The sequence below is a fragment of the Mobula birostris genome, chromosome 19 (genome assembly GCF_030028105.1).
Source record: "Mobula birostris isolate sMobBir1 chromosome 19, sMobBir1.hap1, whole genome shotgun sequence".
In the NCBI taxonomy this organism is placed as follows: Eukaryota; Metazoa; Chordata; class Chondrichthyes; order Myliobatiformes; family Myliobatidae; genus Mobula; species Mobula birostris.
The window spans coordinates 7,991,490-8,016,581 of NC_092388.1; the positions used below are offsets into that span (position 1 = coordinate 7,991,490).

The 25,092-nt window shown below is 41.5% G+C and overlaps 1 protein-coding gene across 7 annotated transcripts in view; it reads left to right on the forward strand.

Moving 5' to 3' along the window:
* Positions 1-25,092, forward strand: part of LOC140212421 (RNA-binding motif, single-stranded-interacting protein 3) — a 1,294,896-nt gene that overhangs the window by 715,012 nt on the left and 554,792 nt on the right. Inside the window, exon 1 of one of the 7 annotated variants that reach the window (XM_072283186.1) lies at positions 5,609-5,665. The exons of the other annotated variants lie outside the window; for them this stretch is intronic. Within the exon in view, the coding sequence (XP_072139287.1) occupies positions 5,663-5,665 (3 nt within the window). The 5' untranslated portion in view covers positions 5,609-5,662. Of the gene's footprint in view, positions 1-5,608; positions 5,666-25,092 lie in introns of those variants that run through there. 7 annotated transcript variants of the gene reach the window in all.

Below are 25,092 nucleotides of genomic sequence, written 5' to 3' on the forward strand. Positions count from 1 at the left end.
TTTTTTGTTTGTAGCACCACAACTACAGTATTGTGCAAAAGTCTTGGACATATAGTAGTGGTGAGGAAACAGAGAGTCTGCAGAGAGACTTGGATAGATTGGAAGAATGGGAAAAGAAGTGGCAAATGAAATACAATGTTGGAAAGTGTATGGTTATGCACTTTGGCAGAAGAAATAAACGGGCAGACTATTATTTAAATAGGGAGGGAATTCAACGTTCTGAGACGCAATGGGACTTAGGAGTCCTCCTGCAGGATGCCCTTAAGGTTAACCTCCAGGTTGAGTCAGTGGTGAAGAAGGCGAATGCAATGTTGACATTCATTTCTAAAGGAATAGAGTATAGGAGCACGAATGTGATGTTGAGGCTGTATAAGGCACTGGTAAGACCTCACTTGGAGTACTGTGGGCAGTTTTGGTCTCCTTATTTAAGAAAGGATGTGCTGACGTTGGAGAGGGTACAGAGAAGATTCACTAGAATGATTCTGGGAATGAGAGGGTTAACATATGAGGAACGTTTGTCCGCTCTTGGACTGTATTCCTTGGAATTTAGAAGAATGAGAGAGGACCTCATAGAAATATTTTGAATGTTGAAAGGCATGGGCAGAGTGGATGTGGCAAAGTTGTTTCCCATGATGGGGGAGTCTAGTACGAGAGGGCATGACTTAAGGATTGAAGGGCACCCATTCAGAACAGAGATGTGAAGAAATTTTTTTAGCCAGAGGGTGATGAATCTATGGAATTTGTTGCCACGGGCAGCAGTGGAGGCCAAGTCATTGGGTGTATTTAAGGCAGAGATTGATGGGTATCTGAGTAGCCAGGGCATCAAAGGTTATGGTGAGAAGGCAGGGGAGTGTGACTAAATGGGAGAATGGATCAGCTCATGATAAAATGGCGGAGCAGACTCGATGGGCCAAATGGCCTACTTCTGCTCCTTTGTCTTGTCTTATGGTCTTATATATAATGCTAGGGAGCCTGAGACTTTTGCACAGTACTGTAATAATTTTATGTATTCAACTATACTGCTGCCTAAAGAAAACAAATTTCATTATGTGTGAGTGATGATAAACCTGATTCTGCTATGGGTCTCTAATGTGGACTGAGAGTGGGAAGGGGACAGGGGGAGGGTAATCATGTTGAGAAAAGGGGAAGGGAGAGGGGAGGGAGTGGGAAGCACCAGAGAGGCATTCTGTAATGATCAATAAACCATTTGTTTGGAATCAAGTGACGTTGTCTGGTGTCACAGAGCTAGGTGTGTCTTAGCCCACTGCTCTACTCTCTCTACACCCATGACTGTGTGGCTAGTCACAGCTTAAAGCCAATTTTTAATTTGATGACTGCACAACTATTGTTGGCAGAATTTCAGATGGTGACAAGGATTTAAACAGAAGTGGGATAGATCAGCTGATGGAGTGGTGTCACAGCCAGAGCCTGCACTCACATCAGTAAGACGAGGGAATTCATTGTGGACTTCAGGAAGGGGGATTTGGTGGAACACACACAAGTCCGTATCAAGTGATCGGCAGAGGAAAGGATGAGCAGTTTCAAGTTCCTGGGTGTCAACATCGCTGAAGATCTATCCTGGGCCTAACATTTTGATGCAGTTACAAAGAAGGCAAGACAGCAGCTGTATTTCAGTCAGAGTTTGAGGCGAATTAGTTATTTCACTAAATATGCTCACAAATTTCTACCGTAGAGAGCATATTCTAACTGGATGCATCACCATCTGCTATGGAGGGATTACTGCACAGGATCGGGAAAAAGCTGCAGAAAACTCAGGCATTTCCATCATGGACACTGGCCTCCCCAGCATTGAAGACACCTTGAAAAGGCGATGCCTCAAAAAGGTGGCATCCATCATTAAAGACCCCTTCACTCATTACGTGCCATCTTTTCATTGCTACCATCAGGGAGGAGATGCAGGGGCCTGAAGACACCCGCTCAAAGATTCAGGAACAGTTTCCTCCCCTCTGCCATCAGATTTCTGAATGGACAATGAACCCACGAGCACTGTCTCTATTTTTTTGCATGACTTCTTTAATGTAATTTTCTTTTATATTCTGTACTTATTGTAATTTTATAATTTTATGACCTACTGTAAGCCAGTGATATTTGGATTCTTTTGCTTCGAAATTGCGATGCACATGTGAAAAATAAAGCGTTTAAATGTTGTAATTGTATCTGCTTCTACTACCTTCCCTTTAGAATGAGTGCAGAGGAGATTTACCAGGATGATGCCTGGATCAGAAAGGATATTTTATGAGTAAAGGTTGAGTGAATTCGGGCTTTTCTGTTTGAAGTGGAGGAGGATGAGAGGTGACTTGATAGAGGTATACAAGATCGACATCGAGGACAGCCAGAGGGTTTTTCCCAGGGAAGAAATGGCAAATACTAGAGGTCATAATTTGAAGGTGTTTAGAGGAAACTGTAGGGGGAATATCGGAGGTAGGATTTTTACGTAGAGAGTGGTGGGTGTGTGGAATGCACTGTTGAGATGGTGGTAGAGGCAGATACATTAGAGCTGGGGTTCCCAACTGGGATCCATGAACCCTTTGCTAATTGGTATTGGTCTATGGCATATAAAAGTTTGTGAACCCTGCATTAGAGACATTTTAGAGGCACTTAGATAGGTACATGGAGGATAGAAAAATGGAGGGCTATGTGGGGTGGGGGAGGGAAGGGAAAGGTTAGATTGATCTTGGAGAGGGTTAAAATGGGCTGAGGGGCCTGTATGTACTGTACTGTTCTGTGCTCTCTGTTCTAAAATGACTGCAAATGTTAAAGTTGTGAAGCAAAATTAGAAAATGATGGAAATACTTAGCAGATTGGGCAGCAACTGTGGAAAGCGAGCCGAGTTAACGCTTTAGCTTCATGGAATGATTGTGCAGGAGATGCCATGCTGAGGTCAAAGTTGATTCAGACAAGTACGTCTCGATTTCAGTATTTCAGTTGCATCCACTTGTGTGTATGATTTCATATGGGTTCATACGCTCTAGTTACGATAGCAAATCATTTTGTTTGATCTGCTGTGTTCCTCCTGCATTTTGTGTGCTGCTTCAGATTCCAGCATCTCCTGTGTCTCCAGATCATTTTATTTGTCTTGGAGAAATGGTTTTCTGACCTATGAAGAAATATCAGTTCATTACTTTATCATATTAAGTAATAAAGCCATCAGATAGCAACCTTACTGTTTCTGTGAACCATCCTGACTTGTCATGGCTGAAGTAAACAGATACTTTGATGTGAAAATGATGTAATGTGACATTGTGCAGAACAGTGAATCTGTTCTGGAGTTCAGTCAGTTGCTTGTAGATAAAAGAAGTGACCTACTAAATAATGGCAAATGAGGCAACTCCCAGTCTGGGAGGGCAATAATTTATACTGTCAGGCACAATAATGGCTTATTTTTGCACAAAGCTATTGATTCTTCATTGTCTAATCAGTTCATTCACACAGTACATATTTTCCACTGTGGCATGACAAAAGCATTTTTAAAAAAAACATTTTGAAGAAAATAGCAGGCTTATCTTTCACTGGAAAATTTCTACAGATGTACCGTGGAGAGCATTCTGACTGGCTGCATCACTGTCTGGTGGGGGGTGGGTCACTGCACAGGATCGAAATAAGCTGCAGAAAGTTGTCAACTCAGTCAACTCCATCACTGGCACCAGCCTCCCCAGCAGCCAGGACATCTTCAAGAAGCGGTTACTCAAAAAGACAGCATCCATCATTAAGGGCCTCCATCACCCAGGACATGCTCTTATCATTGCTTACACAGAGAGTGGTGGGTGTGTGGAATGCACTGTTGGCGTGGTTGTAGAGGCAGATTCATCAGGCAGGAGGTACAGGGGCCTGAAGGCACACAGTTAATGATTTAGGAACAGCTTCTTCCCCTGCACCATAAGATTTCTGAATAGACATTGAACCCATGAATACTCCCTCACTACCTTTTTTTTTGCACTATTTATTTAATTTAACTATTTGTGTGTGTGTGTGTGTGTATATATGTATGTACATATATATCATGGCTCCGTCTGTCTAAGTAGACAATGGATGCGCTCGATTTAGGGCGCAGACCTGGGCGATGAATATGGAGATCCTGGGCTGTCCAGACATCAAGATCCCCCTCTCGGCCTCGCGGACGTGGTCCAAAGGAATGCGAAGCAGTACGTTTGGCATCAGCTTGGCTGCAGGAGCTGCCAGGAGGTGACGTGATACGTCACCCAACCGCCTTGGGGGCTCCACTGTGGATTTGTGTAGGGTTTACTCCTGAGCCTTCTCTTCTCCCGAAGATACCCGCAAGCAGTGGGATCCGTAACCCTGGATAGGGGCCCATACCGGGTACTGTCAGCCGGAGCCAGCTGAGCCCAGGAGTCGTGTAGGGCAGGGTCATCACGATATATATATATATATATATCAATTATCATTATTATGTATTGTAATGTACTGATGCCCTATAACAACAAATTTTTGACTTATGCCAGTGATATTTATCTTGATTCTGATTCAACTTTATCTTTCTAAGAGTGAGACCTTTGTGGATAGATGGTACAGTGTTTGCTGTTTACTCTTATTTGTAAATGTCAGTTTGAAACTCCTGCTGCTAATTCTACGTGCATTGCATGTTACAAACCAAACATAGCAAATTATCATTGCACATGGTATTAATTAAGCTATTATGTTAATTAAGCTTAACAGTACACATAGAAGTGAGAGTTCCTGAGCTTTTGTTTTCAGTACCTAGGTAGTTTCAAATATCAGAATCAGGATTATTATCGCTGACTTGTCATGAAATTTCTTGTTTTATGGCAGTACAGTGTAATACATAAAATTTACTATATATCATATATTTGTAAACAGTAATGTACAAAAGTCTTAAGCACATATACAGGGTGCCAAAGACTTTGGCGCAGTACCATATTTGTCAACATGCAGCAGAGTGCGAGTTTGTAAATCTGGCAGGAGCAAAGGATGTTGGGAATGGTGAGGGTGGAGCGCCACAGGAGGGGTGTGGGGCAGGTAGACAGACTAGCCAGGCATGGTGGGTGGTGTGGGTGCAGACACACCTAGCTTTGAGACACCACGCAAAGCCTTTTGATTACAAACAATTGGTTTATTGATCATTACAGAATATCTCTCTGGTGCTTTGCGCTCCCTCCCTCTTCCTTCCCCTTTTCCCAACCACGATTCCCCTCTCCCTGCTCCCTTGCCACTCTCAGTTCACAATAGAGCCCCATATCAGAATCAGCTTTACCATCACTCGCATACAGTATGCCATTAAATTGGATTTTTTTTTGTGGCAGCAGTGCAGTACAATACATAAAATTACTATAATACTGTGCAAAGGTCTTGGGCACAATAGCTATACATGTACATATTTGCCTTAGACTTTTTCACAGGATGTATCTGCAGCATATATACACACATACAGTATTATATATACATATATACAGTGGCATGCAAAAGTTTGGGCACCCCAGTCAAAATATCTGTTACTGTGAATAGCTAAACGAGTAAAAGATGACCTGAATTCCAAAAGACATAAAGTTAAAGATGACACATTTCTTTAATATTTAAAGCAAGATTACTTTTTTGTTTCCATCTTTTACAGTTTCAAAATAACAAAAAAGGAAAAGGGCCTGAAGCAAAAGTTTGGGCACCCTGCATGGTCAGTACTTAGTAACACCCCCTTTGGCAAGTATCACAGCTTGTAAATGCTTTCTGTAGCCAGCTAAGAGTCTTTCATTCTTATTTGGGGGATTTTTGCCCATTCTTCCTTGCAAAAGGCTTCCAGTTCTGTGAGATTCTTGGGCCATTTTGCATGTGTTGCTCTTTTGAGGTCTATCCACAGATTTTTGATGATGTTTAGGTCGGGGGACTGTGAGGGCCATGGCAAAACCTTCAGCCTGAAGTAGTCCATTGTGGATTTTGAGGTGTGTTTAGGATCAGTATCCTGTTGTAGAAGCCATCCTCTTTACATCTTCAGCTTTTTTACAGGTGGTGTAATGTTTACTTCCAGAATTTGTTGGTATTTAATTGACTTCATTCTTATCTCTACCAGTGAAATGTTCCCCGTGCCACTGGCTGCAACACAAGCCCAAAGCATGATCGATCCACCCCCGTGCTTAACAGTTGGAGAGGTGTTCTTTTCATGAAATTCTGCACCCATTTTTCTCCAAACATACCTTTGCTCGTTGCGGCCAAAAAGTTCTATTTTAACTTCATCAGTCCACAGGACTTGTTTCCAAAATGCATCAGGCTTGTTTAGATGTTCCTTTGCAAACTTCTGACGCTGAATTTTGTGGTGAGGACACAGGAAATGTTTTCTTCTGATGACTGTTCCATGAAGGTCATATTTGTGCAGATGTTGCTGCACAGTAGAACAGTGCACCACCACTCCAGAGCCTGCTAAATCTTCCTGAATGTCTTTTGCAGTCAAACAGGAGTTTTGATTTGCCTTTCTAGCAATCCTACGAGCAGTTCTCTCAGAAAGCTTTCTTGGCCTTCCAGACCTCAACTTGACCTCCACCATTCCTGTTAACTGCCATTTCTTAATTACATTATGAACTGAGGAAATGGCTACCTGAAAACACTTTACTATCTTCTTATAGCCTTCTCCTGCTTTGTGGGCATCATTTATTTTAATTTTCAGAGTGCTAGGCAGCTGCTTAGAGGAGCCCAGGGCTGCTGATTGTTGGGACAAGGTTTCAGGAGTCAGGGTATTTATAAAGCTTTGGCATTTGCATCACCTGGCCTTTCCTAATGATGACTGTAAACAAGCCATAGCCCTAACAAGCTAATTAAGGTCTGAGACCTTGGTAAAAGTTATCTGAGAGCTCAAATCTCTTGGGGCGCCCAAACTTTTGCATGCCACTGTATAAATAATATGTGTGTGTGTGTATATAAAATATGTATCGATATATACAACAAAAGATAGTGCAAATAAGACAACAACAATTCTGAGGCTAGAAGAGCAAAGATAGTGAAATAGTGTTAACTGAAATATTTTGTATTTGCTTGGTATTGCTTGGTATGATCCTGATATAAGTATCAACTTGCAAAGAACCAAGAGAACATTATAGAAGTATAACATTCCACTCATTACCCTAAACTGCATGATTGACTTAACGAGAGTGGGCTTTGGACAAGAAAAAACAAGACAATAATAATTCATCAAAGGATAAGTGTGAACAAATTGAGTGATGAATAATTATATATTTTTATCAACTTCAAGTCCAAGTTTATAGTCATTCAACTGTATATATGCATACCACCAAATGAAACAACGTTCCTTCACACCAAGGTGCACAACACAGTACATATAACTTACACACACAACACATGAATCATATTGGCCTACCAGTAATATAAATTTGTATTTGTGTGTATCTTTTATGTGTAACTTGTTTGGAGTGGTACTGGGTCAAAACCTGGTGCCTACACATATCATTTTAATTTTGGTGCGAAATGTTACTTTTAGTATTTTTTGTGCAATAGGAGAACAAATACTGTAGGGGAAAATAAAATATTAAGTAGTTTGAAGTTTTACGTTTGTCTCTTATGTGAACTTATTGAGGAGAAAGTTCCATAACAAACTGTTAATATTTTGTATAGACATGAAGCTTTTCTGTATAATTTTGATTCACAAATGAAATTCTATGATAATAATGCTGAGACGAAACGTTTCATAAGACCATAAGGCACAGGAACAGAATTAGGCCATTTGGCCCACTGAGCCTGCTCCACCATTCTGTTATGGCAGATTTATTATCCCTCTCAAGGCCATTTTCTTGTCTTCTCCCCTTGACCTCTGATGACTTTACAAATCCAGAACCTATAAACCTCTGCTTTAAAATTTGGGTTGGGTTGGCACAACATCATGGGCTGAATGGCCTGTACTGTTCAGTGTTCTATTTGTGATCTATGTGTCAAGGATAACTCCTTGAGGGCAGCGTGTCAAGGGTCTCTATACCAAGGACTATACTGGATAATTTCAAATGTCTTTGGAACATAAAGTCAGCTCTCAGAACAATCCTTTTTCCCAGCGAATTTCCCTTTAATGTTCTCCTCACTTTCCAACTTGATTCTTCTATGACCTTATGCATCTTCAAATTACCAATTAGCCAGCCAACCAACTGAATAATTAGGATATTGGAATAAACCAGAATATATCAGCAACTCTTAAATGTCCCTAATGAATTTGCCTGTACTACCAACCCTGGTGGCATGTTTCACACACCCACCACTATGTAAAAAAAAACCTATTTCTGACATCCCCCTATACTTTCCTGCAAATACCTGAAAGTTTTGCCCTCTTGTATTAGCCAAGCGGTCATAGAGAGAACATGAAGACTTTAGACAGGCTCTACACAGACCATTAATTGAGTTTGGAATGGAACTCAGGTCACTGGAGCTCCATGGCTCCAGGAATGACTGGTGCACTAATGTGCCAAGTAAAGAGAAACCAGCTAATGTGTGGTGTATTACTAATTCAACAAAGTTTCAACCTGTGTTTCTCATTTAGATTCTTCATGATCTATTAGACTACAAAATCTATCATGACAAAACTATCCAGGTCATTAACTATTTCATATATCTTCCTCCAATCCTCTCTAAATCTACATTGTGCTAGAGCAAACAGGTGATGGGAAACTTGATGGAATGAATGTCAATTTCTCGAACTTATGGTAGTTTCTCCCTCATCTCTCCACTCTTTATCCCTTCCCCATTCTGATTACCTTCTTCTCCTCCCCTGCCTGTCACCTCCCCATGATGCCCCTCATCCTTCCCTTTCTCCCATTGTCCACTCTCCTCTCTTATTAGATTCCTTCTTCAGCCTTTCACCTCTTCCACCTATCACCTCCCGGCTTCTTTCTTCAAACCCTCCCCACTCACCCATCCACCTTCCCCCTCAACTGGCCTCTCCCATCTCCTACCAGCTTGTACTCGTTCCCCTGCTCCCTCAATCTTATTCTGGCTCCTGACCCCTTCCTTTACAGTTCTAATGAAGAGTCTCGGCCCGAAACGTTGACTGTTTATTCTCCTCCGTCCATGCTGCTTAACCTGCCATGTTCCTCTTGCATTTTGTTTGTGTTGCTCAAGATTTCCAACATCTGCGGAACCTCTTCTGCTTATGACGTGCTAAAGCAAACAGACGAGTTTTATTGAGCCTTTTTACACAGCTGAGCTTCTTTGGGGTAGGAACTACCCTTGAAGCTTTTGCCTTAACCTTCTCGACAGACATTAACTCACTCAGACAGAATACAAAGAACACATTTCTTGATTCATTTTTAGCATTGCCATGGGAGATCTGATTGCAGTGGACTTGCTTTCCTGACCATTCCAGAGGTACCAATCTGATCCATTAAAATATGTTAACTTAATTTATTCAAAGTGGGTGAAAATATCATGCATATCAAATGCATATAGTGACCAATTTGTGTATTGGTGCTTAACTCACACAGAAAACATAGAACATTACAACATAGTGCAGATCCTTCAGCCCATAATGCAGACATCCCACCCTACAAAAACTCATTTCAGGGAGGTAGCATCATCAATTTGCGGGAGACTTCCGGGAGAGGTGGGATGTCTGCAATAGAGTAGCTCCTTAGCAGCTGACCAGCTAGTTTAAATAACGTTAGCTATGCTAATGAACGAATGACACCTGTTAAACTCACCTCAACATGCCTTTTACAGTCCTAACCCACCACGGGCAATAGAAAAGTCACTGTTGCAAACAGTGCAGCGAGCAACACTGTCATTATTTTTGACCCCTATTAGGCAGGGGTACACTTTAGTGTAGTCTGGGGTGACGTACGTTTTATTTTTTTGGAATGCTCTGCCATGGCGCGCGCTCTCTCTCTCGTGGTCGCTCGCGCGCTCTCACTTTCTCTCTCGCTCTCTCTCATGGTCGCTCTCGCGTTCTCTTTTGCTTTTCTCTCGCTCGCTCTCAAAAAAATTGATTTCCGTGATATTGTATATAATTTGCGGGCATCAGGGAGCCACTATTAATATGCGGGAGACTCCCGGAAGTTCTGGGAGAGGTGGGATGTCTGATAATGTTGGCCAACCTTTTAACCTACTCAAAAATCAATCTAACCCTTCTTTCCTACGTAGCCATTCATTTTTCTATCATCCTTGTGCCAATCTAAGAGTCTCTTAAATGTCCCTAATATCTATATCTACCACCAGCCCCAACAGTGTGTTCCTTGCACCCATCACACTCTGTGTTTAAAAAAAAAACACGTCTAACATGGCCACTAAACTTTCCATCAAACACCTTAAAATTATGCCCTCTCGTACTAACAATTTCTGTCCTGGGAAAATTCTCTGGCTGTCTATTCAATGTATGCCTCTTATCATCTTGTACACCTGATGTAGATTGGACATGGAATAATGTTCTTAACACCTGCCACAATCTTATTGGTGGTCCAGATTTTGGTATTCTATGAAGAAGTTACTAAAGCAGTATATGACTTCACTGACACAAAATAACAGTATTCTGCATCTTAATGGTACTGAAGGTTGTATAGTTATTAAAAAAAGATTATCTTTCCAAATGTAACTTTTTTATAGATTAAGTTGTCGACAATATTTATTTAAATTCCTACACTGAGTTGCAGGAGGGAAGACTGTTTCTGTCAAAAACAGTCAGAGAACAGTTGCTTGGACAAATTTGGATTAATTTCGTTAGTGGTTGTCTTCTTCCTGATTTGGTAGCTTTGAAAATAACTAACAGTTTAATCAGCCGCACTTGTGTGTTTTTGTTATTTTGAGGTCATTTTTATCAACATTTTGTTCTCTGGTAACTGGCCTTTTCTGTGCTTGTTACATTTAAGAGTTATAGGGTCATAGAACCATGAAGTCAATTAGTATCATAGGGTCATAGAAAACCATAGCACGGAAATATGCCCTTTGGCCCATCGAGTCCGTGCCAACCCATTTAAACTGCCTACTTCCATTGACCGGCACCTGGGCTACAGACCTCCCTACCCCTCCATCCAAATTTCTCTTAAACCTTGAAATTGACCCCTCATCCACCACTTGCGCTGGCAGCTCACTCCACACTCTCACCACCCTCTGAGTGAAGAATTTCCCCCTCATGTTCCCCTTAAACATTTTCCCTTTGACCCGTAACTCATGACCTCTAGTTGTAGTCTCAATTAATTGTCAGATTGTCAATTAGTATGACAAATGGAAGATATTTTGATCAGGAGAATAAAACATAGGGTCAGTACTTGTATTGAAGTCTCTAGAGATAAACTGAATACCGTTCTTATAGTTATAAAAGTGATGACCTGATGGGATAATTTTAGTGGACTTTGCAAGTTGTTTCATATTTTTATTTTTAAAAGGGCCCTTTCATCTTGGGATAAATGGCCTTACTCTTCGAAGCTGTCTTGTGATGTTACCGTTGGTATTATGAGTCACAGTATCAAGAAGATTACATTTGCCATTTGAACTCCATCCTATCCAAGCAATGTCACCCCATCTTTGTTTTGATGTCTTGCTTCTATCTGCCCCTCTCTTGCTTTCTGTGGATGTTAATTGATTCTGTGGTGAAGTGATATAATGCTAAACTGTCAAAAGAATTGTTTAGTTTGTCTGGTGAGGAGTCATTGACATGTAAAACCCTGCTTTATGTAACAGTCGGCACGTAGATTGTTTGAAAACTTCCATTAGGTTGATTGTAGGTTAAGGAATCCCATCTGTCAGTGTCTGCAAAGAATTGAAGCTCTTAACCCTGACAAGTCAACCTGTCCTTGAAGGAATAGAATATCGGTCATTCACACACCAGAGCATTGTCATTCTGTAAGAAAGACTTGGGTATATTAACCATGTTTATTTCCATTGTTCATGTATTTTATGCATGGAATGATTTTTTTTCTTTATCTACTAGAGATCAGTTGGCAGAAATTAACTAATCACTTAGGTCCACATTAACGTGGAAGATTTTTTTCCTCTGTGGTTATCATTTTAAGAGGAATTTATAGCTATATATTTTTGTCTGAGATTAAACTGCAGCAGTCCTTTTGTAAACATCAGAAGTCTTTGCTTAAACAAATGGAAATTCAAATTGTGACAGATGACCCAGAGAGTTCAATGGTGAATAAATATTTAAGCTGACACTAAAGTTGCTACAGTCAGATGACAGTGGTATTGGTGAAGCCAGAAGTCGTTTTCACTCTTGCTCAAACAAAACCTTTTGGAAATACTTGAGCATTTACACTTGGTCGCCACTTTATGAGGTACACTTGTACACCTGCTCGTTAACGCAAATATCTAACCAGCCAGTCACGTGGCAGCAACTCGATGAATAAAAGCATGCAGACATGGTCAAGAGGTTCAGTTGTTGTTCAGACCAAACATCAGGATGAGGAAGAAATGTGAACTAAGTGACTTTAACCATGAACTGCTTGTGACAGAAACTGCTGACCCCCTAGGATTTTCATGCACAACAGTCTTTGTAGCAGGGGTTCCCAATCTTTTTCTACCGTGAACCCCTACCATTAACTGAGGGGTTTGTGTATCCCAGGTTGCGAATCCCTGCTCTAGGGTTTACAGAGAGTGGTCCAAAACAACAAAAAAACATCCAGTGAGTGGCACTTCTATGGGGGAAAATGCCTTATTAATGAGAGAGGCCAGAGAGAATGGCAGACTGGTTCCAGCTGACAGGAAAGCAACACTCAAGTAACCACGTGTTTCAACAGTGGTGTGTAAAAGAGCACTGCATAGTGAACCTTGAAGCGGGTGAGCTACAGCAACCGAAGACCATGAACATAGACTCATTGGCCATTTTGTTAGGTACAGGAGGTACCTAATAAAGTGACCACTGAATGTCATGCAAATGAGTTTCATTAGCATAAAAAGGTGGTATATATTTCTGATGGTGTTGACGTCTTCTGAGTAATCAATGAAGAGGATAAAATAGGTGAGCTACTGTTCTTCTCATCTGCCCTTGATACTACTCCTCCTTCCCTTTCTCCCATGATCCTTTCCCCTATCCTATCAGACTCCTTCTTCAGCTCTTTAGCTTTTCCACCTATCACCTCCCAGCTTCTCACGTCATCTCCCCCACTACCCGACCCATCTACCTTCTTCCTCATCTGACTCATCCTGTCAGCTTGTACTTCTCCCTCTCCCCGCGCCACCTTATTATGACTTCCTCCCCTTCCTATTCAGTTCTGATGACGTGCCTTGGTCCAAGGCCTTGGCTATTTGTTCCTCTCCTTTGATGCTGCCTAATGTGCTGAGTTTCTCAGGCATTTTATGTGTGTTGCTCTGGATTTCCAGCACCTGCAGAATCTCTTGAGTTTAAAATAGGCGACATTGATTTGAAGAGTAGGAGGAGTACACTAGTGGCCATGTTCATTGTTACTTCGGAAACTTGTATACTCTCTAATATTGCAGAATAAATATTACAAAGTGAATATTAAGTAATGTGTCCTTACGTGCTTACTGTTGGTTATGCTGCTAATGTTTAGGGCAGCAATGAACGTCCTCCATCTCGGTCTATTCTTGACCAACTTCTCTATTGTGCTTTAGGTGTGGTTCAGGGTCTCTATGGTATTGCACCAAGTTGTCTTTGGTCTCCCACCCCCCCATTTTCTCTGCCCTTCAGAGGTTCAATGAAGTGCTGTCTTGATGATGGAGTTGGCCATTCTTCTCATCACGTGTTTCCTCATGATGATTGTGGCCATGTCCTCATGATGACACTGAAGGAATAGGGTGTGGTTGGAGATCTTTCTTGGCCAGAAAATAGGGCGGATCCTCCAGAGGCTCTTGAGAAGGAATGATGACAGCATGGCAAGGTTGTTCTCTGTCGCGTGCCAACATTCTGACCCATACAAGAGTGTTTAAGTAATGAGTATTGTTGAGCAATATCAATATTTCATTAGGTAAGATACTCTCGTATTCTACTTTTCTTTTCTGTTTACTCCACTGAAGTAAAGATGATCATTTTCACTAATGCGACAAAGCCAAACCCCAACAATGCTATGTTTGGTAGCTGGAGTGAATGAAAATAATTCATTACATTTTACGTCCTTTGTAGGATCTTCTTGGCAATTGAGAGTGACTTGTTTCCACTCTGGTTTTGGGGCCGTTGGCCAGAAAGAAACTAGTTTGCAAATCAGTGAATTCCCCAGGTCCCCCTTCAATTCTCACCAGCACCAGTATTCTCAGGTAGTAATGGTAGATCTCAGTTGCCAGGTTTATGAACTGATAGAAACCATAGAAAAACTACAGCACAGAAACAGGCCTTTTGGCCCTTCTTGGCTGTGCCGAACCATTTTCTGCCTAGTCCCACTGACCTGCACACGGACCATATCCCTCCATACACCTCCCATCCATGTATCTGATAGAAACCATAGCTGAACAGAACTTCATTTTATTTATTTCTGGAGATATTCAGGGTTCAAAGTGAATTTATTATCCGAGTATTTATATGTCTCCACATACATAATAGAACCCTGGGATTCATTTACTTTTGGGCATTCACAGTACAGGTATGAAATAGAAATGGAATCAAGGAAAAGTTATAACAAAAACTGACAACCAATGGGCAAAAGAAGACAAACTGTGCAAATACTAATTAACTAACTGATTAATTAAGTAACTAACTAAATAAATAAATAAATAACACTGAGAACATGAGTTGTAGAGTCCTTGAAAGTGAGCCCATAGGTTATGGATTGAAAGTGAATCTGTAGGTTGTCCCAAAATGTCAGCTGTTGATTTATGCTACCTGACCTGGCAAGTACCTCCATCATTTTGTGTGTGTTGCTCTGGATTTCCAGCATCTGCAAAATATCTTATTTTTCTGTAGGTTGTGGAATCACTTCGCTCTGAGGTGAGTGAAAGTTATCCACTCTGATTCAGGAACCTGATGGTTGAAGGTAATAACTGTTCCTGAGCCTGGCAGTGTGGGACCTAAGTCAAGTCAAATGAAGTTTATTCTCATTTAACTACATGCATATATAAAACATATATAATGTATATAGAAATAAGACAATGTTTCTTCGAACCAGGGTGTAAAACACATCACACATAACACACGATAACTTATGAAGGTAAGGGTAAAATCTACAGATGAATCACACATAAATAACAAACAAAAGTGCATTAATATTAAACAATGTAAGGTACAGAACAGATTAACCAGTGACACTTTAAATACGATGTGGCCGGGAGTTCAGAAGCCTAAAGGCCTGGTGGAAGAAACTGTTTCCAATCCTGACTGTTATTGTTTTTATGCACTGTAGTCTGCTGCCTGATGGTAGAAAGTCAAAGAGAATGCTGGATGGATAGGTGGGATCTTTAATAATACCAAGGGCCCTTTGTATGAGCACTCCTGATACGTGCCCCTGAAGGATAATAGGAAAAGCCCTCTGATCCTCTCAGCTGCTCTGACTGTCCTTCGTAGGGACTTCTGGTCCGATGCTCGGCTGCTCCCAGAACAGATGGAGATGCAGCTCGTCAGGACGCTCCCAGTGGTGCCCCTGTAATTGCAGCTGAGATGAGGAATGGGAGCCTTGCTTGCCTCAATCATCTTAGGAAGTAGAGGCGCTGCTGTGCAGTCTTGTTCTGGGAGGTGATATTAAGGGACCAGGTGAGGTCATCCAGGATGTGAACTTCCCGGAACTTGGTGCACTTAACTCTCTCTATGGAGGAGCCATGTATTCACAGAGGGGGGTGGTTCATCTGCACCTTTATGAAGTCCACAAGGATTTCCTTGGTCTTCTCCACACTGAGACTTAGATTGTTCTTCTCACACCAATCCACTAGCCACTCTACTTCCTCTCTATACTCTGTCTTGTATGTTCTTGATAAGCCAACCACTGTTGTGTCATCTGCAAACTCGATGACACAGATTGAGCTGAATCCTGCGACACAGTCATGTTAGCAGTGTGATCAGCAGCAGGTTGAGCACACAGGCTTGGGGAGCTCCAGTGCTCAGTGTAATGGAACTAGAGCTGTTGTCCTCACACGGACTGACTGTGGCCTTATTGTTAATACGTCCAGTATCCAATTGCACAGGGAGGTGTTGAGAACCAGTGAGGACAGTTTCCACACCAGTTTCTGGGGTATGATGGTGTTGAACGTTGAATTGAAGTATATAAGCAGCAGTCTGGCGTATAAGACCCTCTTTTCTAGCTGGGACAGGACAGAATGGAGGGCAGAGACTATTGCATCATCAGTGGATCGATTTGAGCGATAAGCAAACTGGAAAGGGTCCGGTGTAGCCAGGAGAAAGCCTTTAATGTGCTCCATGACCAGCCGCTCAAAACATTTCATAATGGTTGATGTTAATGCCGCCAGGCAGTAGTCATTTGGGCAGGTTACTGTCACCTTCCTTGGCACTGGAATGATGGTTGCCATCTTGAAAACTGAGGGTACAATGGATTAGTCCAGAGAGATATTGAATATATCCATTGGTACCTCTGTCAGCTGGGCTGTGCAGTCTTTCAGAATCTGACCTGATATACTAACGGGCACCGCAGGTTCTGGCCAGGGTCACCTTCACCTCAGCTTCAGCCAGACAGGCTATCTGCTCCCCAGGGGGGAGGGATGCCTTCCTCGCCAGCACTGTTCTGTGCACCAAACTGGGTGTAGAAGACATTCAGCTCTCAGGGAGGGAAGCATCCTGGTCACTGACGCGCAGGGTAGACTTGTAGTCTGTAATCCTCTGAATTCCCTGCCACATGCGCCTTGTGTTTGTGGTATCACAGAAGTGACTGTAAACTCTCTGAGAGTGTTCCTCTTTCTGGAGCAGGAAAGCACAGTTCTTGCTTCCCTGTGAGCTATTGCATCTCCTGATCTAAAGGCAATATCACAGTCACTCAGCCATGCAGGGACCTCTGCAGTGGCTTCTGACTTGCCCTCACCAGAATGTGCTTTGTGATGGCAACACCCTGAGTACAATTCCCGTTGACACTGGTCACACAATCCACTTATTCCTCGGTTAACATGGTTGCCAGAGGTAGCAGCCTCTCTGAACATTCTTCAGTTCGTACAGTATTATGGAAGCAGTCCTGCAGTGCAGAGTTGGCACCCTCGGGCCGGGTTTTCACCACCTTTAGAATTGGTTTGACCCGTGTGATCACCAGTGTGTATGCTGGAATTAACATTACAGATAAGTGATCTAAGAGTTCAAAGTAGAGTCAAGGTTTGCTTCATAGGTGCCTCTTATGTTAGTGCAAACCAGTTCTGGAGTACTTTCACCCCTGGTAGTAAAATCAACATGCTGGTGGAATTTAGACAGGATTCTCTTTAGGTTTGCATGATTAAAATCGCCTGCGATAATGAAGATACCATCGGGGTGTCTGGCTTGAAAGTCACTGATGGCGCTGTGGAGCTCACACAGTGCCTTGCCAGCACTAGCAGAGGGGGGAGGGATATATACACCTACCAACACAATTATAGTGAACTCCTTCGGTATATAAAATAGTCTGCACTCCTGTACCTCCTTTTCTGATGGTAGCAGCGAGAAGAGAGCATGGCCTGATGGAGGGGGTCCTTGATGATGGATACTGCTGTCTTGTGGCAGCACTCTTTGTAGATATGCTCAATGTGGGGAGGGCTTTGCCTGCGATGCCAGCACAACCAGGTGAGATGTTCAATGGGAAGGGCAAGTAAGTGGATAAGAAGTACGGTTCCAAACAGTCAGAAGTCAGCCAGTTTACTTTGTATAAGTGGCCGTAACTTTTCGAACTCTGAGTTACTGTAGCTGGTTGATAGATTTTGAGAAAAGTGTTACAGGAATGTGCGTTTGATTGAAGCATCTGCAAATGCATATTATTTACAGAGAGAGAAAGCTGTCCTCATTCCATTTAAAAGCTAAATGAAAAATGTGCATGTGAGTAAGATAATTAACAATTCAAAAAAGTTCCATAAAAACAAGTTTAGCAAATCTGAGTCTGAATCACCTCTTGGCAAAGGCAGACATGAGGGATAGAATTTCTGACACCTTCAATATGGCAGAGCAAGACTTGGTCAATTGCAGCAGGCACCCTAACCCACCGAATGCGGTCTTTGTAAAATCCCCCAAATTTACTGTAAAGACTAGGAACCCAACGTCAGTGTGTTCTCCTAATCCAAAAACTAATATATTGACCCTGGAAACTTTCAGACAATCGTGTTTGTTTGTTTGTATCTGGCTATTTATTTATTTATTGAGGTAGAGCATAGAATAGGCCTCTTCAGCCCTTCGAGCCATACTGTCCAGCAATCCCCAGTTTAATCCTAGTCTAATCACAGGGCAATTTACAATGATCAACTCACCTACCAGCCAGTAGACCTTTGGACTGTAGGAGGAAACTGGAGCATCTGGAGGGAGCCACCGTGGGGCAAACGTACAAACTCCTTACAAGCAGCAGTGGGAATTGAGCCCAGGTCGCTGTTACTGTAAAGTGTTGTGCTAACCTGTTAGGCAGACCCCATGTCCGCCGTGAGATGTCTGCAGCAGACACGCCGTCATGGGAGGAGATTGTCAAGCAGATGGAAGAAAAGGTTCAATGATGTGCTCAAATTGCAAAAATCCCCATTCTCTTGAGGATCTCTGCCCCATGACAAAGTGGAGCATTGGGATTGGTAATGAAAACCTTCAGCCCATGCCTCTGGAGCATACTGAAGGAGTACAGGACCTCTGAAACTGTTAACATATCTGATCTGTAGGACAGCACCTTTTCCATGGTATGGTGGAAAATTCCGCAGTTTCTTTCGATCAAGTCAACCAGCAGGGCTGTAGCTGAGGCAGCAGAGAAAGGATCAGCATGGGTGTGGACCAAGTGTGTCCAGAGGGGCAGATAGTCAGACAGTGTATACATATCTTGCAAACCCTTCAGTAGTTGCATAGACACCTGAAGAGCAGACTATCTGTTGGGTGGAAGCGACCAACAGCTCTGATAGAGGCAGATGCCAAGTTTTTAAGCTCACCAGTGGGAGATGGTGCTTTAGTACTGCTGGCCCACCACCTCGAGGGAGTCTTGACCATAAGCGGGCCAAAACTCCTGAAGACAGGTGGCAGATCAACTGGTGATCCCACTGGTGATAGCACAGGACAGTTAACATCTTAACCACGTGTATTTTGTAACTCTAAGTGGTCTCGTTTGCTACCTCACTGAATGGAGGTAGGTAATACTCAACCTCAAGAGAACGCTGATGAAGATTCAGAATCAGAACCAGGTTTATTATCACAGAAATATGGAACCAAATGTGTTGTTTTGTAGCAGCAGTGCAAAAAATATGCAGTATATGCATATATACACATGTGCACGCATACACACAGACACACATAGCTGTGTGTGTGTGTGTGTGTGTGTGTGTGTGTGTGTATATATATAATACACACATGCATAGCATTTTTTAAATTTATATATTTATTCACAATATATATTTTAGCCCCTCATGCCTACTGGGGCATAGCCGCTGATAGTAGCTCACCATAGTCCTCAGTCCTGGCCCATTGTCTCCATGTGAAGCCCATTTTGGTGTATCCTTGGTCTTTGGAGCTTCTGTTGCTATGTCTGCAGCTCTGGATGTTCCAGAGTGGGGTTGCTACCCTCATGTCCAACCCTCCTACATTCACAGCTGGGTATGGGACCATCCGTAGAGTTTTATATAATAGTACAAAAAAATTGTGAGGTAGTGTTCATGGCACCATTTAGAAATCTGATAACAGAGGAGAGTAACTTGTTCCTGAAATGTTGAGTGTGTGGAGAACTGCATTCAAGAAGGGATTTTGCTAGATTTTCTGCTAAGGTAGATTTTAGTGACTTCCCAGTTATGTATAGTGAGCTGGAGACCATGTTGTCCCAGGAGTGCCTGACAATGATTACTGCTGCAACAGATTGGTCTCGTTCTCACCAAACAGCGCACTGCACGAGCAATGACATTATCCTGTGTGTCACTGACATGGAGATCATAGTGGGCTGGCAAAGACAACCGGACTGGAAATGCTTGGTCTAGTTCCCAGAGTGCAGTAATTCAATCCACACATGGTTGTTATCACCAATAACAATCTTCAGGCAGATTGTACAGGAAAGAAAACAGTAAGTACTATGCATTAGCATTTCCAGGCCAGGATTTTTGCATTCTAAGTTGTAAATAGTGAGGAGATAAACCAACTACAGAAAATGGATGAAGGCAATGTAGTTTGAAATGAAGCACTTTAAAGGAATCAGCGTGGAGCAGTGGGAAAACCTAAATGCTATATTGAATAAGAAAGGGTATTGTGTAAGGGAGGACTCGGAGTATTTATATTCCCTGATCCTTGATAACTTGATGACTTGATAAGATGGTTAAGAAAATGTATGAGGTACTTGGCTTTTTAACCGAGGCTTTGAATATATAAAAAAAAGGAGCTTGTGAAAGATTTACAGTTCACTAGTTGGGTCACAGCAAGAGTTCTCTGCATAATTCTGGGCGCCACACTTCATGAAGAATGTCAACACATTAAAGGAGGTGCAGAGGATGTTTACCAGCGACGTGGAACTTAAGGAATGCAAAGATTTTGGCAAGAAAATTAGGATTTCTTACTGCAGAGAAAATTAAGGAGAGACTTACTAAATACATTCAAAATTGTCAACGGGGCTAATTAAGAAAATAAATGAAAGATTGTTGTTAAAAATAAATCATGAATACATTTTTCTTGCGCATACTTAATGAAATAATGAATTAGTCTAGAACTTTCAAAACGTGTTTGAAAATGTATTGGAATTTTAGGTTGTGGGGTAAAAGATGAGGCATAGGATTAAATTGCTTAGCCTTTTCAATGAGTCAGCAAAGAGTCTAATGGACCAAATGGTCCCCTTGTGTGGTCTGTGATCCTTTGGTTCCAGGATGTCAGTTCACTTAAGCTAATTTAATTCCTTCAATGTGCAGTCTTTAATAGATACCCGCATTTAATGGATCTTTGTAACCAGTGCTTAATGCTCCATTTATTGACAGCTTCTTTCTTTAAGGGCATTTTGACTTCTCAGCTGTCAGGTCGTTGCCAGTCTAAGTCACTCCAAATGCATAGAGTATTTCTTTCCAAAGTGCTAGTTTTAAAAAGTGATGGAATGTATCAGTGACCTAAAAAGAATGAGATTCCAATTGATTTGGCTCACGGGCAATGGGGGGGAGGAGTGTAAATAATCTGAATCTGCTTCTGTTGGAGTTTTTGTACTATGGGATACTTTATACTTCATTGTCGCCAAACAATTGATACTAGAATGTACAATCGTCATAGCGATATTTGATTTTGTGCTTCCTGCTCCCTGGATTACAAATCGAAAGTAAATACTAAAAATATTAAAATTTTAAATTATAATTCATAAATAGATAATATAAAAATGGAAAGTAAGGTAGTGCAAAAAGACCGAGATGCAGGTCCGGATATTTGGAGGGTACGGCCCAGATCCGGGTCAGGATCCGTTCAGCAGTCTTATCACAGTTGGAAAGAAGCTGTTCCCAAATCTGGCAGTACGAGGCTTCAAGCTCCTGAGCCTTCTCCCGGACGGAAGAGGGACGAAAAGTGTGTTGGCTGGGTGGGTCGTGCCCTTGATTATCCTGGCAGCACTGTTCCGACAGCGTGTGGTGTAAAGTGAGTCCAAGGATGGAAGATTTACACGTTGGGGAGTGATTGTATCCTGGGCAATTACGGTACATAGGGATATTACTCAAGGATAATATTTTCCCTTTTCTGTTCACTGGATTTTGCATCTCAATTAACTGAAGAAGAAAGTCTGGCATTTATGGAGTGCTTTTGATGACCCTGGAATATGCTAAAGCACTTTGCAGTCAATGATACTTTGAAAGGTGGTTACTTTACTGTTGCAAACCTGACAAGTGTGAAGCTGATCAATGAATCCTCCATCTCTCCTTAAACAGGATCTTTTCTACATTATGTTTATTTTACGATTACTTCAGAAGAATGGAGTAGTAACACATGCATGGCCCCTGGGCAAAGCGGGCATTGTCAAATTGATAGTTGTATGCCTTACATACCTGATGTTTGGTCCCATTAAAGTAATATAGCATTCAGAATCACAATCAGGTTTAATTTCACTGACATATATTGTGCAATTTGCTGTTTTGTGGCAGCAATACATAAAAAAATGATACATTACAATAAGAAATATATATCTATATTGCAAAAAGAGAGCAAAAATAATGGGGCACTCTTCATGGGTTTGTCCATAGTCCATTCAGAAGCCTAATGGCAAGGGGAAGAAGGTTTGCTTGAAATGTTGAGTGTGTGTCCTCTGGCTCCTGTCTCACCTCCTTTTAGTATTTGTATTATTTAAGATAAATTTTCATTTGGAGGTGTTTTATAATTGATTTTATTTATGGCAGAAAGACAAGAATTTGGAGTTGGTCATGCTTATCTTTGGGCGGGGTGGGATAAAGTTTTTATGAATAATCCCCTAAATATTGTTAGAATTTTAGAAATGTAAGAAGCACATTATCGTCTTGGAAGATAATTTATAGTATTCATTCATTGTTGATATACTGCATGTTATGGGTGATAAAGCAAGCATAATTATATAAGTGAAATATCTAAAAGTGAATCAAAATCAGTCAGATTTAATATCACTGGCATATGTCATGAAATTTGTAGTCTTGCAGCAGCAGAACATTGCAATACATAATAATAAGACATAAATTACAGTAAGAAAATATATACAAAAATTAAATAAACAAAAAAAGAAAGGAAAATTGAGGTAATGTACATGGGTTCATTGCTTATTCAGATGATGGAGTTACAAAGCTGTTCCTAAAACACTTTTAGCAAAAGAATCGTTGACTAATTGCAGTATTGTCTGTGACCTCTATCTTTTACTATCAAAAGGGTCATATTTCAGAAAGGAATCTACATGGATTCATAGAGCACTGCAGCACAGAAGTAAGCCTTTCAGCCCATCTAGTCTGTGCCAACTTTGGCTTCTGCTTGATTCCATCTATTTGCTCCCAGACCATAGTCCTCTGTATCATTCCCATCCATGTATCTATCCAAACCTCTTAAATTTTGCAATTTAACCCACATCCACCACTTCTGCTGGTAGCTCAGTCCACACCCACATTACCCTATGACTAAAGAACTCCTGCACACCCTCAGCTTCCCCATAAATATTTCACCTTTCCCCTAAACCTACAACCACTAGCTCTAGTCTCACCCAACCTGAGGGGGAAAAAGCGTGATTTCTATAAAATACTTTTCTCAGCCCAAAAAGATTTTGCCATCTTAGAAAACATTTGTTCCACTATTCTCCTCCCACCTCCCATAAATGAGGGGAAGAAGTTGTTCCTAAAATGTTGAGTGTGTGTCTTCAGACTTCTGCACCTCCTCCCTGATGGTAGTGATGAGAAGGCAGCATGTCCAGGGTGGTGGGGGTCCTTAATGATTGCAGCCAGCAAGGTGAATATTAGTGCATTAGGGATGCAGAATCAACAAGGGTAGCAAATGCAGTCTTCAGAGCATTATATCACAATGCACAGAGTATAAGAAATAAGATGGAAGATCTTGTTGCACTATTACAGATTGTCAGGTATGATGTGGTGGCCATCATGAATCATGGCTGAAGGATGGTTGTACTTGAGAGCTGAATGTCCAAGGTTACACATTATATTGGAGGGATAGAAGATAGGCAGGGGGGTGGCATGGCTCTGCTGGTAAAGAATGGCATCAAATAAATAGAAAGATACGACATAGGATCAGAAGATTTGAATCCTTGTGGGTTGAGTTAAGAAACTGCAAGGGTAAAAGGACCCTGATGGCTGTTATGTACAGGTCTCCCAACAGTAACTGCAATGTGGACCACAGATTACAACGGGAAATAGAAAAGGTGAGTCAAAAGGGCAATGTTATGATAGTCATATGAGATTTCAACATGCAGGTCGATTGGGAAAATCAGGTTGGTAATGGATCTCAAGAGAGTGAATTTGTTGAATACCTACGAGATGGCTTTTTACAGCAGTTTGTCATTGAACCTACGAGGGGATCAGCTATACGGGATTGGGTGTTATGTATGAACTGGAGGTGATTAGGGAGCTTAAGGTAAAAGAACCCTTAGGAGACAGTGATGACAATATGATTGAGTTCAACTTAAAACTTGATAGTTAGAAAGTAAAGCCTGACATAGCAGTATTTCAGTGGAGTAAAGGAAATTACAGTGGTATGAGAAAGGAGTTGGCCAAAGTAAATTGGAAGGAGATGCTGGCAGGGATGACAGCCAAGCAGCAATGGTATGAGTTTCTGGGAAAAATGAAGAAGCTGCAGGATAGATGTATTGCAAAAACAAAGAAATACTCGAATGGCAAAATAGTACAACATGGTTGACAAGGGAAGTCAAAGATAATGTAAAAGTAAAAGAGAAGGAATACGACAAAGCTAAAATTAGTGTGAAGACGCAGGATTGGAAAGCTTTTAAAAACCTACAGAGGGCAACTAAAAGAATCTTTAGGAAGGAAAAGAGGAAATATGAAAGCAAGCTGGCAAATAATGTCAAATTGGATAGTAAAAGCTTTTTTAAGAACGTTAAAAATAAAAGAGAGATGAGAGCGAATATAGGACCACTAGAAAATGAGGCCAGAGTAATAATAATGGGGGACAAGGAAATGACAGATGAACTAAATGAGTATTTTGCAGACTTTACTGTGAAAGACACTAGCAGTGTGCCAGATGTTGAAGGGTGTGGGGGAAGAGAATTGAGTACAGTTACTATTACAAGGGAGAAGGTGCTTAAAAAGCTGAAAGACCTAAAGGTATGTAAGTCACCTGTACCAGATGAACTGCATCCTAGAGTTCTGAAAGAGTTAGCAGTAGATATTGTGTAGGCATTAATAATGATCTTCCAAAAATCATTGGACTCTGGCATGGTGCCAGAGGACGAGAAAATTGTAAATGTCACTCCACTCTTTAAGAAAGGAGGAAGGCAGGTGGAAGGAAGTTATAGGCCAGTTAGCCTGACGTCAGTGGTTGGGAAGATATTGGAGTCAATTGTTAAGGATGAAGTTATGGAGTACTTGGTGACACAGGACAAGACAGGACAAAGTCAACATGGTTTCCTTAAGGGAAAATCTTGCCTGATAAACCTGTTGGAATTATTT